This window comes from Corvus cornix, chromosome 1, assembly GCF_000738735.6.
Source record: "Corvus cornix cornix isolate S_Up_H32 chromosome 1, ASM73873v5, whole genome shotgun sequence".
Taxonomy (NCBI): domain Eukaryota; kingdom Metazoa; phylum Chordata; class Aves; order Passeriformes; family Corvidae; genus Corvus; species Corvus cornix.
In genome coordinates, this window is record NC_046332.1 from 46494011 (window position 1) to 46508145 (window position 14135).

A 14135-nucleotide genomic window follows, 5' to 3' on the forward strand; every position below is an offset into this window, starting at 1 on the left:
AGTTCAGGCCTGACTTCAGTGACCTGAGCTCTTCCTCCTTCCATCTGTGTCCTTCTGGCCCATGCTTTCTCCTGCTGGTGAGAATGCTGCCATTACTTTGTTCCTACATTTTTGGATTCTTTCTACCTTGGAAAAAAGGCCACTTCATTTTATTTGTGTTGGTTTGGGGTTTTTTTTTGTCCTCCTATAGTGCTGGGTATCATAGTTTGTACCTTAGCTTTCTTCTATGGGAATGCTGTAACACAAAAAACTTTAACAGAAGCATCATCTACTGGAAAAAAGATGAGACACATAAGCTCTTGACTAGCGAGAGAAGCACCATTTTGTGTGTTTAAGTTTACAAGCACTTAGGTCATGGTGCTGCATTTTGGTATGTTGAAATTTTGGAAGTAAGGACGGCTGAAATGCTCTGGATTTATGGGACAGTTAGTGAGTCTTTGTCCTTCTAAACTTCTTGGCCACTCTGCTTCCCAAATTACTGCCTAAAAAATAACTCACACCTAGTTCTGAACTTGCAACCAGCTGGGCTTGCCATGATCAGTTTTATAGATAGTTTGAAGAGTTCTAATTCAAGAGCTAATTGTACCTTTTTTTAAGGATTTACTTTTGTGTTTGACTTGTTATTTTAGGAACTGCCCTCATACAAAAAGAGAGAGGAGATTAGGGAGCAATGAGAGAATACTAAAACATCTGAAAGAAAGAACTCCTTGGCACCTACTAGCCTGAAGTCTAAATTGCATTTTGTTTCAGTGCTGCTGTTGTACTTAAACAGAAGTGTTTGTGAAAACCAAACCCTGTTTCTAAAAAGGCTCACAAATGGGACCCGGAAGTTACTGTTACTCATCTGATAAATTATTCATCTGTTCTTTCCTCAATTAAGAACAAAATTTTTAAAACCATAGACTCATCTGGGTGCTAGTACCTGCAATTTCATTGGCTGGAGATAACCATGATTATTGTATTCTCTTGTGTTCTGTGCTAACTGTAAAGCTTGTTCTCTATTTGGCATGAAATCTCTAAAATGTGTAGTTATCCAAAAGAAATATTAAAGCCTTCATTTTCCTAGGGATGACTGATCTGATTCTCTCTTGTTCTTTCTCTTCACCTGTAAAAATAGATCTGGAAGTTTTTTTTCTGTAACCTTCTGACAGGTAGACAGTCTGAAAAAGTACAGTAGGAATATGGTTGGCACCTGTGCAAAAGGATAGCATTTTGGTTAGAAAATTAATTCATGCTTCAGTGCGTTTTGATAGCAAGATAGTGAAGTTGTGCTGTTGATGTGAATGGTTCTGTATCTCTGCTTATCACTTAAGAATGAAAGAAAGCAACACTGGTTGAAGTTTCTGGTCAGAGATAACTAACTGGACTTGTAACCTGCTTTGAAAAAATCTTCATACAGATTTGTTATCATCTTTGTGCTTCCTCTAGCATTTGTTCTCTCATTTCAGTAGCACAGGGAGAACAATTAGGCAGAATGAATGAGATATTGTAACACAGGAAAGTTTAAATATCCAAGACGTCTAGTAAGATCTGTCAGCTCAACAGCAGTTGAACAAATGCTGGAGTTAGTGTCAGGGAAGCAATGAGAGTTATGGAGCTGTGGAAGGAAGGAGGGAAATGGGCTCCTTCTTTCTGCTCAGTGTCAGTGAGGTTGGACTGTCTTGCCCAGCTGGGTTGTTCGTGATGAATAGTGTGTGTCTGGGAAAGTGAATGAAATCAGAAAGAAATTGAAATGGGGGGGGGGGGTTTGTTTTCATTTTGAAATAGAATTACTGCTAATAGTCTTATTTTGTAATAGCTCAACAGGAGGACTTAATTTTGGAACTCTGGGCTCTTCCACTGCTACAGCAACTACATCAGCTCCTTCATTGGGCTTTGGGAGTGGACTTTTTGGATCAAAATCAACCACTGGCTTTACACTAGGAAGCACCAGTACAGGTAGAAAAGAAATCTTATACTGCAGATTTTGGATTCAGCAGTAAAGAAATAAATTATATATATTCAAAAAACTGGGTCATCCTAAAGTGTTTACTATTTTATGGTAGTTCTGTAGCTCAGAATATTACTTATACAGTTTTATAAAATGGCTTCATTAAGCAGTTTAAAAGATTATTCATTGAGAATTAAGCGGTACCAGTGCAGCAGAAACACAAATGCAATTACTAGGAAACTTCCTGGGCTATGTGTAAATTGTTCTGTAGTTTGAATCCTGGTGTATTTTAGAAATCTTAACTCTTCATCCAGGATACTCCAAATTGAATTAAGATTGAGGTGTATTTAGATTTTAAAAGTATTTTAAAATTTCGTGGGGTTGTTTGCATTTGTGATGCAGTACTTGTAATTCTACAGTAGTGAACCTTTCTCAATTTGTTGTTTGAGGATTTTGAGTGCTACATGCCTGAAGGAATTGAATATTTTCTTAGGTCTCTAATTCAGCCTATGAACATAGTTTCTTACAGGAGTAATGGACTACAAAAGAATAAAACTTTTCTGACTGGGGGTATTTTTTTTTCAGCCATCAAGCAGACATAACTTAATAATTGCTGCAATATTGCTGGATAAAATAGTCTTTTTCTTGTATGCTTATATGAGTAGATGGGGAAAATTCTAAGAACCAATCTATTAAAAGTAAATTCAGCAATAGACTGAAAGCTTGTATTACTGTGGTTGGCTACATTGGGGTAATTTTCTTTCAGTGGTTCTCCTGATAATCTAATCAGATGGCTTTTAAAATATGAAATGGCCTAACACTGTGTCCAGAATAATCTCTTTAAATTATCAGTGGGGCAGAAACCCTAAACCAAGACACAGGATTTTACAAGGACTTCAGACTCTATAATCCTCTTCGTTATACTGTAAATCTGATGGTTTACATGCTGGTGTTATGTACTACCACGTGGCTGAAAAAAATACTTGATAGAATTACTAGTTTTCATCTTTTTACCTTAATTTATTTGAAATTTCAGATAATTTACATGTTAATGTGTTAACATTAGCTTCTTTGTTAGCAGCCTCTTACAAAGAAAAGTTATGTTTTTTGAAGTCAGTTGTGCTTTCATTTGTGCTGCTGGTGCTTACCAATACTATTTTCTGTGTTTGTCTTATTTTCAATACACTACAGAAAAAAACTGGTACAGTAGTTGTCTCATAATGTTGCATTGTTTCAGGATTTTATTTCATGTTTTTTTACTGCCATAACTTCTCCGTAGCCTTCTACTACTGTTCTTACCCTGTTTATTTGTTCTCATTCTTAAAGCAGGAACAGCAACAACTATTGCTACAGGACTGACGTTAGGTAAGGACCTAATTTGGATTTTAATGTTATGCAGATAAAAAAACCCAAGAGACAGATCTTTCTTGAAACGTATAGAGTTAGTGATCATATGTGAGCTTTTTCCCCATTACTAATTGCAGTTTGCTTTACAGCCCACATGTTAAGGCCATAAATCAGAATGGAGCCCTGCAGTTCTGGGCACTGTTACGTGTTAAAGGATTATTCAATTCTTGTACAACAGTGACAATCAAAAGTTGAACTGTGTATTTATGCTCCCCTAATGAGTTTCATCCTTCAGCAGAGGGGAGGGAGATATGTTATCAAAGAAATATTTATATGGAATTTCTTGATCTAGTGAACCCTGTGTGAACACATCTATTTGGTAATTACCTCTTCTGGAAGAATAAAGAAGGTTGAACTGGGAACAGACTTTGAGGATATTTTTTGTTTCTCTGATCCATCTGTGGTGACTATTTTGCAGCTGTCATTAGAAATAGAGGAGTAAATGAGTTGTTGTTGGCTTGGTTTTGATTTTTTTAAACAGCAGCTGAGATCTGAGGAATAACTGAGCTTGCGTATCATGACTGTTAGGGGTGGAGGTGCTACAAGACACACTTCAGTCAAAGAACTTAGGAAGCCATACTATGAATAAATAGGAAAAAATAGTGTTGAATAAAGAAGCAAATCAAGTGGGCAGAAGAAGGGAGGAGCAGCAACTAACCCAGAAGAGACTGTGTGATATGTAATCGTATGTGGAAGTCGCTACTGTGCAGATGAACATTAATTCTGTTCGCTAGCTGGATGAAATTATGTCATCCAAAACAGACAGCAGTTACTGAGAATACAAAATATGTGTTTGCTGTAGTGGTTGTGTATGTATTTGCACGCTCCTTTATTTTGGAATAGGGATTCTAGAATGTGAAGTGTGTTCTTACCATGAAAACAGCAGGAAGTGGAAGTTTATTGCTTTACTTAAAAATATTCAAAAGTGAACTTTGAGGAAGTAACATCTCAATGTATTTTTCTTGTTTACAAATTGGAAGGATATATGCATTCATTTTGGCATGCACATCTAACTGAGAATTTGTAGTCTGTATTTTGAGTGGTGTTGTTTATAGCTTCATTTACTGTTTGTCACCTACTAGATGCTTTTGATGGAAGCTTTTTTTTTTTATTCTTTTTACACAGTTTAAAGATTGCTACTAGATATAATTGCCAGTCCAGAATTGAAGCCCACTGGATCCCTAGGAATTCTGGAGTAAAATGTCTGTGCAGTTGATGTAAACCACTGAAATTTATTTTAAAGTTCTCTGGGAGTATTTTACTTGATGCAAGTGATGTTTTGTGCTATGTCACTCATGCTGGTTAAATGAGATGCAGAAGAGGTGGTGAATTTAGCTTTTATTCTCAGAGTGTTCCAAGAGTGATAACTGGTTTTGGGTTTCTTTTAGGCACACCTGCCACCACATCAGCAGCTACCACAGGTTTTAGTTTAGGTTTCAACAAACCTGCAGGTTCAGCCACGCCATTTGCTTTACCTGTTACTTCTACCTCAGCGGGTGGCCTGTCATTATCATCTGCTCTTACATCAACTCCTGCAGCAGGTAGGAAAATGTTTGGGGCTATTTTTTGTTTGTTTAACAATAAAATTTTATTGTATAACAGTTCTACATTTATTTTTCTATTATTTACATAATCTTGTACTTAAATAAAGGGGTTCATTGGACTGCTTGAGTTCTACATTTGGGTACCCTAATACAGATAGAATTATGGTCAGTGTACCTAGCAATATAGACAACATAGAGTCCAAGTCATTAGAAGTGTAGCAAGAGCTGATTCATCATGTAAAATTATTTCTCTTATTGTTAACTCTGCTGAAGATTGAAAGCTTCCTACTTGTGCATCTGCAAAGTTTGTAAAATGCCTACCTATTGCAGGTGGCCTGAAATGGTTAACTAGCAGTGGAAATAATGTTTTTCCTAATCACTTCTCATACTGTCATACACCTGCCACCATATTTAACTCGGCTGAACTGCACCAAGCATGATGGTAATTGAGACTGGAGTTAATTTTTCTTAACCTTACAAGTTCTGCATTTGAGTTCAGCTCTCTGTGCCCTCTGTTAGCTGTCCCTTTATGCTTGTGGTCTTTCTCTACTCAATTCTTCCCTATTCTACTGAAAGTTGGGATGCTTAATTCCAAAAGGCACCTCAAGCTACTATGGAAATGTTGTTGTATCATGTCTTGTATAAATATTTTAATGTTGAACATTAAACACTAAAATTTCAGTATTTTAATATAAAAATCATTATCATGAGTTCCATTATGCTGTAAAATAAATTTTGTGTTAGGTTCTAGAGTCTGTAGTGTTCTGGCAGACTGCCAAAATTTTTATATGGTTGCAGGTAAATACAGACTAATTAGGGTTATGCGGTTATAAAGCAAAATAACATAATTCAAAAGGCTTTGGCTGTGTGTGAAAACTCTGCAGGAAGTAAAAACGCTTATTATCCAATTATGATAGAGATGCTGTTCAGACCTTTCAGTTATTTCAGATTGTCTGTGGATGTATTTGAAGGCAGTGTCTACATGAAGCTGGTTTCCTTTCTCTGCAGGAACTACTGGCTTTACTTTAAATTTGGGTGGTGCAACTGCTCCAACTACAACTGCTTCCACAGGCCTTTCCTTAGGAGGAGCCTTAGCAGGCTTAGGAGGTTCACTCTTCCAGAATACAAGCACAGCAGCAACAGGTGAACATTATTTTAGTTTTTTCCTCTTGTCTCAAAGCAGTGACATTTAATGTCACAGATTGTATAATGTAAGATTTAGTTTATACAAAGTGTTAACACTGTGGAAATGTAGTTTTTAAGTGTTACGGTTAAGAACAGTCTTGCTATCCATGGACAATAAAAATGAAACTGAAATAATTGGCTCCTTTCTTATTCTTAAATTCATTTGTATTTAACACTTCTTAAAAAATGAAAATGCAAGGAAATCTTTGTCACTCCCATAATTGGCTCAAGGAAGTTGATCATGTATGGGGAGAGGGCAATGATACAGGACTGATTCTCTCTGTGGAGAAATGGAAAGCTCCTTATTTTTGGTGAGTTTTGGTCTGAATAAAGTATCTCACTATCAGTGTTGTCATTTCACAGCTCCAGAGGAAGAATTTGTGCTATGTTGTAGTCTTGATAACACTGCAAAATGCAAAAATGCTGTTTGGATTTCTTGTAGGACTTGGGCAGAATGCTTTGGGTTTGACTCTGGGCACAACTGCAGCTCCTTCAACTACTGCCAATGAAGGTCTTGGTGGCATTGATTTTAGTAGTTCTTCAGACAAAAAGAGTAAGTTTGTTTTAAAACACTCCTTTTTTTTTTTTTTTTTTTTTTAATTGAGAGAATGATCAGAACACTACAGCAAACCATTTAATTGGTTAGGAATGTGGTATTGAAGTTGATAACTACTTCCCTCTTAACAAAGGCATTTCTGTTGATTTCATTCTTAGATACTGTGCTTGTACAGAAGAACAAGATCATGCTTGCAAATGCAATGCAGTATTAATTATTTTAAAAATAAATATAGACTTGAGAACCAGGACCTAAATCCTTTAGCTTTTTGGGAGTGAAGACTCAGGGCTGCTTGCTGAGATGCTGTCACAGGTTTCTGCAGAGCTTTGTGTCAGATTGTCACTAGAGGGAGGAGCAGAGCAATGTTTAAGTAGCGTGTTGCAAGTATGAAAAGCACTGGTTTGGAACTAGCGTTGTCTAGCTGTAACAGATCTTAAACTTGGGGTTTTTTTGAAAACCTGCACGACTAAAGTGTCCTAATTTTAGATGTTACTCTTCAAAACTGTTTCTGGTGGTGTGTAGTTCTATATTATGTGTTCTGTCAGGTTGTTAAAACCAGTTAAAAAACTTTACTTCTGCAGTAGCTTTAAAGTACTTAAGGGAATACTGAGCATGGACATATGGATGCTTGCCTTGCTTTTACTGGGGAATCAGTACTGTTAATTTAGTCTCTTGATTTCATTTGGGACTGAAATTTTGATTTAGGTATGCCAATAGCTAAAAGAGAAGAATATATATAAGCTCTAAGAAACCAGCTTTACAGAGTAGCATCATTTGTGGAGAGTTACTTGTAAAAGAGAGGACGTATTGACTGTCAAAACTGGAGTGCTTTGCATGATGTTGATTGTTTTTGGAATTTATTACTGAAACTTGGAGTAACGAAAAGGCTCTGATACTTAGGGATTTCCATTAGTGCAATATTAGGATATCATAACACTTCCATAACATACAGGTATCATAAAATAAGGACCAGAGAACCACAGAGTCAAAATCGACTTCAGTAGTAGTGTTATGTTCACCTTTTAGGGTGGAAACTTATAGCGTATCCTGAATTCCCCCATATGTTGTATAGTGGAACTGGGTGAGTTGGACTATTGCTGTCAGGATGAGCAGAGATCCCTTAGCTAAGCAGTGGGAAATGTCAAAGGAGACTATGTTTTTTGAGGTTTTAATTCAGAAGTGTTTCCCTTAATGGCTAGTGCTGGCTTAAGCAGCCTTTGTAAATATCCCTACCCATGTGCTGCTATTTAGTTCTGTCAGTACGGTTGCTTATACTACTATATGGGGAACTGCATTAAGGTTTGAGTGTGGTGGTTCCATGGTTTTGAGGTTTTTATTTCTCTTTTCCTTATGAAGAAAAGGAAGGGGGTGATATGGCTATGAAAGAAAAGTGCCCCAGGAGCCCCAGGACAGATAGGGACTAGCACCTCTGTGATCTCTTCTGGAATTGGTTATAAGAGTTTTTGCTTCTGAAGACTGACCATCTGGTATTTCTTTAAAATATGGCTGCAGGGGGGAAAAAAACCTGTTCTAATACATATTTTCCTCCTTTTTTTGCTAAAGAGAATGTTAAAAAATACAAAATCTGAAGCACTCACTTGCCCAGAAAGTAGCAAAATCTGATGGGAAATTTGTATCTTGTAAGTATGGTGATGTACAGCAACAACAAGGTGGCTGAAGCGCAAAAGCAAAGTGTGCTTAGTTTTCTGCCTTTTAGATTATCAGCAGACAAAGAAGTCCTAAATTCTGATGTTTGTCCCTCATGCTTTTTTTCCCCCTAATTTTGTGTGGTTTTTTTCCCCTTTAGCAGAAGGCATAGGGAATGGTTGTGAGTGCAGTCTGTCTAAAGTACTGGGTGACGGAGTCTGCCAACGGTTTAAATAGATGTTGCTTCTAAAAGTAGTAGCTTCTCCTGGCAGGAGCACTGACTTGTGTAGCTTCAAATGTCTGTGGTACTAGCATTAGCAGTGTAGCTGCTTTCTGTCTTGGTGGCGCTGACAGGATGTGAATTGGATTCAGCTGAAGACGACGAAGCCTTTTTCTTGGGCTGAGTGCGTGCTCTTCCTAGCAGACTGCTGTGGTATGGAATGCAATTACTGCCACAGCCATGACTAGAAATAGTCATGCCCTGTGTTATGCATGATGCTGTTTGCAGCTCTGTTCTGTCACTCAGAGGCATTTGGTATCTTGATCCACAGGTGTGTAGTTTAGAGAGTATAGGTGGCAGGTAAGCAGTAACATTTTCAGTTCTGTAAAATCTCACTCATTTCTGGAGTTAATACAATAGCAGAATTCTTAGGAAGCTCAGTGGGCAAATGTTCATTGCTTTCATATCTGAGAGGAGACTGCCATTGCTGAATTTGAGCACTCGAATGTTTTGTGGCTGCAGGTTGAAGTGAGTTGAGGCTGCATAAGCAGAAACATTTCTTATGCAACTGCAGTTGTTTATGCATTTGTAGTGACTTGTATAGTGACACAAGAGGTTGTTACTCTGAGTGCCAAGAAATTAGCACCTCAGCTGTTGAACCATTGTTCCTGACAAGATAGTTATCTCTGAAGGGGGGGGTAAATTAAAACCTTTTTTTCTGTTCTGCTTATCATGAGAAATCAAGCAGATTGTAGTTATTAGTTCTTTCTTAAAATCTCATTAAGATTGGGTTTTTTTTTGTTCTTCAGAGCTTCATTTATGACCTACAGTTTTTATTTTCTAGGTGACAAAACGGGAACAAGACCAGAGTAAGTGTCAGATTTTCTTCGCATTCCATGTTTTAATAGGAAACACCTAAACGAATACTTTAGCTTTTGTGCTGATTTGTTATTGAAAAAAGATATGCATAACTAATATTTGCAATATGGGCAATTTAGTAATGTTTGATCATGATTTTAAGCATTGCAATTCTTCCTTCAAATGCAATGCCTACAGCTTATCTGGCACCTGCTATAGACTGATCATCTGGTCTGAAAAATGGTTTCTGCAAATGTGTACCATGCTTACACCACAGGCTTGGACCCTGGATAGGATCTGTGTGCATTAATACAAATCATTCCTAGTTGCAACATTCATGCAATGGGTGCAAAACTCTGTAATCACTTGCTTGAATGTTTTAGTGATATTTACTAGTCTGCAAAAACGTTTGGCGGTATTGAAGGACCATCTAAACGTTCATTGTCTCCTGTAGAGATAGCAAAGCACTGAAGGATGAAAATCTACCTCCTGTAATATGTCAAGATGTAGAAAATCTACAGTAAGTAGTGGTTTTTATTTATGATAGTTGTTTAGCTGAAGTATTGTATACTGTTGATGCTCTGTGACAAGAACACCTTCCTGCAGGCTGCACGAAGGATAAGTTATTAGCCAGAGGCCCTTCAGCAGGTCAGCCTTGGGAACAGAATGGATGGATAATTCCAGTAGCTGAAATCTTAGTCTGGTTTTTTTCAGTCTCACTTTTACATGCATTTATGCAAATGGGCCTGCCCAACAATACACTCTTAACCATCTCTCTCGGAGTATTAAGCCTGTTGCACGTGTATAGTAAGTATCGAACCTTATGTTTGTATTGCATGTGCATCGTGGATCTTCTATGGAATAGAGAATTGTAAAAGAGTTTTCCCTCGGGCAGGAGGGAAATGGTTTGTAGGCTAGGCTGCATGCATTGTTTTGTGAGTTCAAAGTGGTAATTGTTCTATATATCTTAGTTTGTCAGGAGTCAGCATAACATTTTTAAACACTTGCTATTTAAAGTTGAGGAGTTTGGGGGAGGGGGATTGTTTTTATTTTGGTTTGTTTTTTTACAGTATTAACATGCTAGGAGTTAAGATCATACTATGCCATACTGTAATTTTACTGTTCAGTACTTTGTTTTGGAAAAATAAATGTAATAGCTATTAAAATAATGTGACCGAGAGCTAAACACTTGGGTACTTCAGGTTCATTTTGTTATGTTTCTTTCCTCCCCACCCCCATTTTTTTTTTACATTCCCCAGGAAATTTGTGAAAGAACAAAAACAAGTTCAGGAAGAAATTAGTAGAATGTCCTCTAAAGCAATGCTTAAAGTACAAGAAGACATTAAAGCTTTGAAACAACTTCTCTCTGTAGTTGCCAGTGGATTACAGAGAAACATTCTTAATATTGACAAGCTGAAAGTTGAAACTGCACAGGTATAGTGAATATAACTTTTATGTAGAGTTTGTATGTTGATTATTTCATATAGGATAGCTAGCCTTCTTTATTAGTCAAGTTAACACATGTCCCAGCTAAGCAGTTGTAAACAGGATGAAAAATTTAATCGCTTCTGATCTATTTGAAGTTTCTGGGGGAAACTGAAATCTGTGATGTCAGTATTTTCAGATAAATACAACAGCAGTCAAATGACTTCTATTCAGGAAAGCATTCCTACGTATCAAAGGCAGTGGAAGGGAATGTATGTCCACTTTAGTTCAGTTTCAGTAATATATTCAGCTGCTAGTGAACACATTTGTAACAACGTGATGGACTCTGGAGCAGCAAAAATACAAATACATGTTCTTCTGGTAACTTTGGAGAAAAAAAATCCCATAATGTTTCAAGACCAAAATTTCTTGATTAGCACTCTAGTATTCATTTAGGGAACCTGAGTCACATCTCCCTCCACCAGTGTATGTCTTAACTGTGCAGACAGTTTGAGCTCAAGTTTTGATGCAGATGCTTTTCAAGTTAAGTTCTGTACCACCTTTTATTTCATCTAGCATGTCAAGGCTGCTTGCTATATAAATAAGTGATAATTTATTCTCAAGTCAAAAATTCAATGGTTTTCTTTATTTTACTCTATAGTTGCACCTTGCCAGCAGTTTTCTGTGAAAACAAAAGCTTGTTAATGATATTCTCATTTCTGTACATGGGTTGAGTGTAATCACAGACCCAGGCACTAAGAAATTCTTAATGGTTAAGTCGTTAGGAAGTATTAAGCAGAAGTTTATGCTGTAATTATCATGTACAGCTTGATCATTTCTATAGAGGCATTTTTCTAAACTAGTTTATATTTTTTTAAAAAGTCAAAATAATCTTTTTTGTCCTATTTTTTCTCTTTTAGGTGTGTTACTTCCTTGTACTTGGCTGCTTTTTTTCCCTCTAGTTCTCAATAATTATTATATTTCTGAAGTACAATAGAAAAATTTTGTCTCTGAGAGTTAGGTGAAGTATTTTCTCAACTTCTGAGCACTTAATGTGCTTTCAGTATGTGCTATCTTTCGTTCTGTCCCCAGACTTCTGTTGGTATTTGCAGTTCTCCAACTTTCTGGTAGTGTATTCTTTGGAGCAATTCTGATCAAATTCTATCACAGTGTTAAATACACAAAGAAAATATTTTGTGAATGAAGAGTAGAGTCCTAGCATTTTTATTTTTGAACAGTTCATGCAGAACCTTATATTTTATTAATTTTCTCTGTTTATTTAGGAGCTAAAGAATGCAGAAATAGCATTGCGAACACAGAAAACTCCTCCTGGTCTTCAGCATGAAAATACAGCCCCAGCAGAGTAAGTTGCTGTTAGTCATAAAAAATAGTCAATAATATGACTTGGAGAAGAGAAACTGAGGAGACCTCATTGCAGCCTTTCAGTACTTAACAGGGGCTTGTAAAAAAGGCAGGGACAGAGTTTTCAGTAGGGCCTGTTATGACAGGGGAGATGATTTTAAACTGAAGAGGGCAGATTCAAAGTAGATACAAGGAAGAAACTTTTTCAGTGAGCATGGTGAAAGTGGAAGAAGTTGCCCAGTGACATGTTGGATGCCCCATGTCTGTAAATATTCAAGGCCAGGATGTCCCTGCTTATGGCAGAGGATTTGGAATGGACCTTTCAAGGTAATCTAGTCCAATCCAACTGTTTAAAGATTCTATTAACTTCATAATACAGGTTTTTTCCCCCTGCTTCTTGTAACATTTATATGGAGTGCTTCATAGAATCAGTATTTTATTTCTTCACTTAAATTATCTTTGTCTTAGACATCAGAAATAGTCTTCACACTTGTTCCGGTTGTAGAGTGACATCAGGAATGTCATACAACCTAATCGTGCCATTAACTGAATGAAAATTGGCAGCTAATAGAGATCAGGTAAAAAAGTTCTGACAAATTAGTAAAGTTTAATCATACAATTTCACTGTATTACTCATCTAGCTACTTCAGAATCCTGGTTGAACAGTTCGAAGTACAGCTGCAGCAGTACAGGCAACAAATAGAAGAACTGGAAAACCATCTTGCTACTCAAGCAAATAATTCACACATAACTCCGCAAGGTAAATGTTTCAGTTCTAATCTTTTGTACATGAAGAATTTAGCAAACTTATACCTATAATGAAAACTGAGTCATTAATCTCTCTTCTCTTTTGTTATTGTTGGGTTTTCTCATTTAATGTACTGAACAAATTAGTGTTCAGATAAATTCTGCAGTTGTTCGGTGCAAAGATTTGCAATTAAAGGTTCTATTCATAAGGGTTCTTGAGCTATTTAAGATGGATCAATTTTCCGAGTTGTGATTTTTAAGCCTGGTTTGCTTTTGACATCCACATCTCCTTCCCTTCCGCCTCTAGCTGATGTCTGGCACCTTCTGTCTTGCACTGGGCTTTCTGGCCAGGCAAATATGGTGCCTGCTCTGTCAGCACCAGATCAAAATGAGAACTCGTCTGTAGTTTGGAGCCTGTTAGTGTTGCCTTCAGCTCTGACCAACTGAGAAAATTTAGTCTTGTTTGCTGCCACATCATTCAATCTTGAGAAAATCTCTCTGGTCAAAGAATGCTGACCTCTGGACAATAGTCTTCTGGTTGGTTCTCATTCCTGTGGTTATAGAGAGTTTTATCTTTTGGGCCATTTTAGGTACGGGTCCTGCAATAAGCAGTGATTTCAAGTCCTTGTCTTTTTCTGCTAAATCGTACTCAAACATCTTGCCATCAGAGGATGGTGCACAGACTTTGGACGTTGTATGTCAAAAAGCAAGAGGACTGTCTAGACCTAGCTGCCATAATGAAAGATCTGCTGAATCTTGAGGGTCCTCTATCTTTGTGTGACCTTCTTGTCCATCAAGAGTATGAGAAGGATGCCTTCACAGATTTTTTTGTAAGGTTTTCAGCAGTTTCTGCTATAATGGAAAGATTCCTTGCTTGTGTAAGCAAGGCTCAATCTGTTGTGCCAATATGAGCATATTGTCAGCAATGATCTAATGATGTAGTTAACACTCCATTGCATGTGTAGCCTTTATCATTCAGAAAAGCTTCCTTTGCCATGCAGGTTTCCATGACTCAGAATGTCCTGAAAATTTTGAAATACCTAGTAGTCAGTATCAATAAATTGCCTCCAAACTATTTGGATACTTGTGTCCAGTCTTCCTAGATACTACTGCCTCTGCAACCCTGTGGGTTGGCATGAGATTGATTCTACAGCTTTTCTGTTTTACAAGGGTGAAATTCCCCTATGGAAATGCAAACGTTTTCAGTTCGAGAATCATTGCTAGACCTATGCATCTTCAAGAGCTTGATAGCTA

At 37.2% G+C, this 14135-nt stretch overlaps 1 protein-coding gene across 2 annotated transcripts in view; it reads left to right on the forward strand.

Annotated features, from left to right (window-relative positions):
- NUP58 (nucleoporin 58) overlaps positions 1-14135 on the forward strand; it is a 35893-nt gene that overhangs the window by 2309 nt on the left and 19449 nt on the right. Inside the window, exons 2-11 of one of the 2 annotated variants that reach the window (XM_039565473.1) lie at positions 1799-1938; positions 3257-3295; positions 4726-4878; positions 5890-6024; positions 6509-6619; positions 9334-9358; positions 9802-9867; positions 10607-10781; positions 12056-12135; positions 12776-12894. In XM_039565473.1, coding sequence (XP_039421407.1) covers positions 1799-1938; positions 3257-3295; positions 4726-4878; positions 5890-6024; positions 6509-6619; positions 9334-9358; positions 9802-9867; positions 10607-10781; positions 12056-12135; positions 12776-12894 — 1043 coding nt within the window. The remainder of the gene's footprint in view (positions 1-1798; positions 1939-3256; positions 3296-4725; positions 4879-5889; positions 6025-6508; positions 6620-9333; positions 9359-9801; positions 9868-10606; positions 10782-12055; positions 12136-12775; positions 12895-14135) is intronic. The other variant, XM_039565481.1, reaches the window with a different exon arrangement.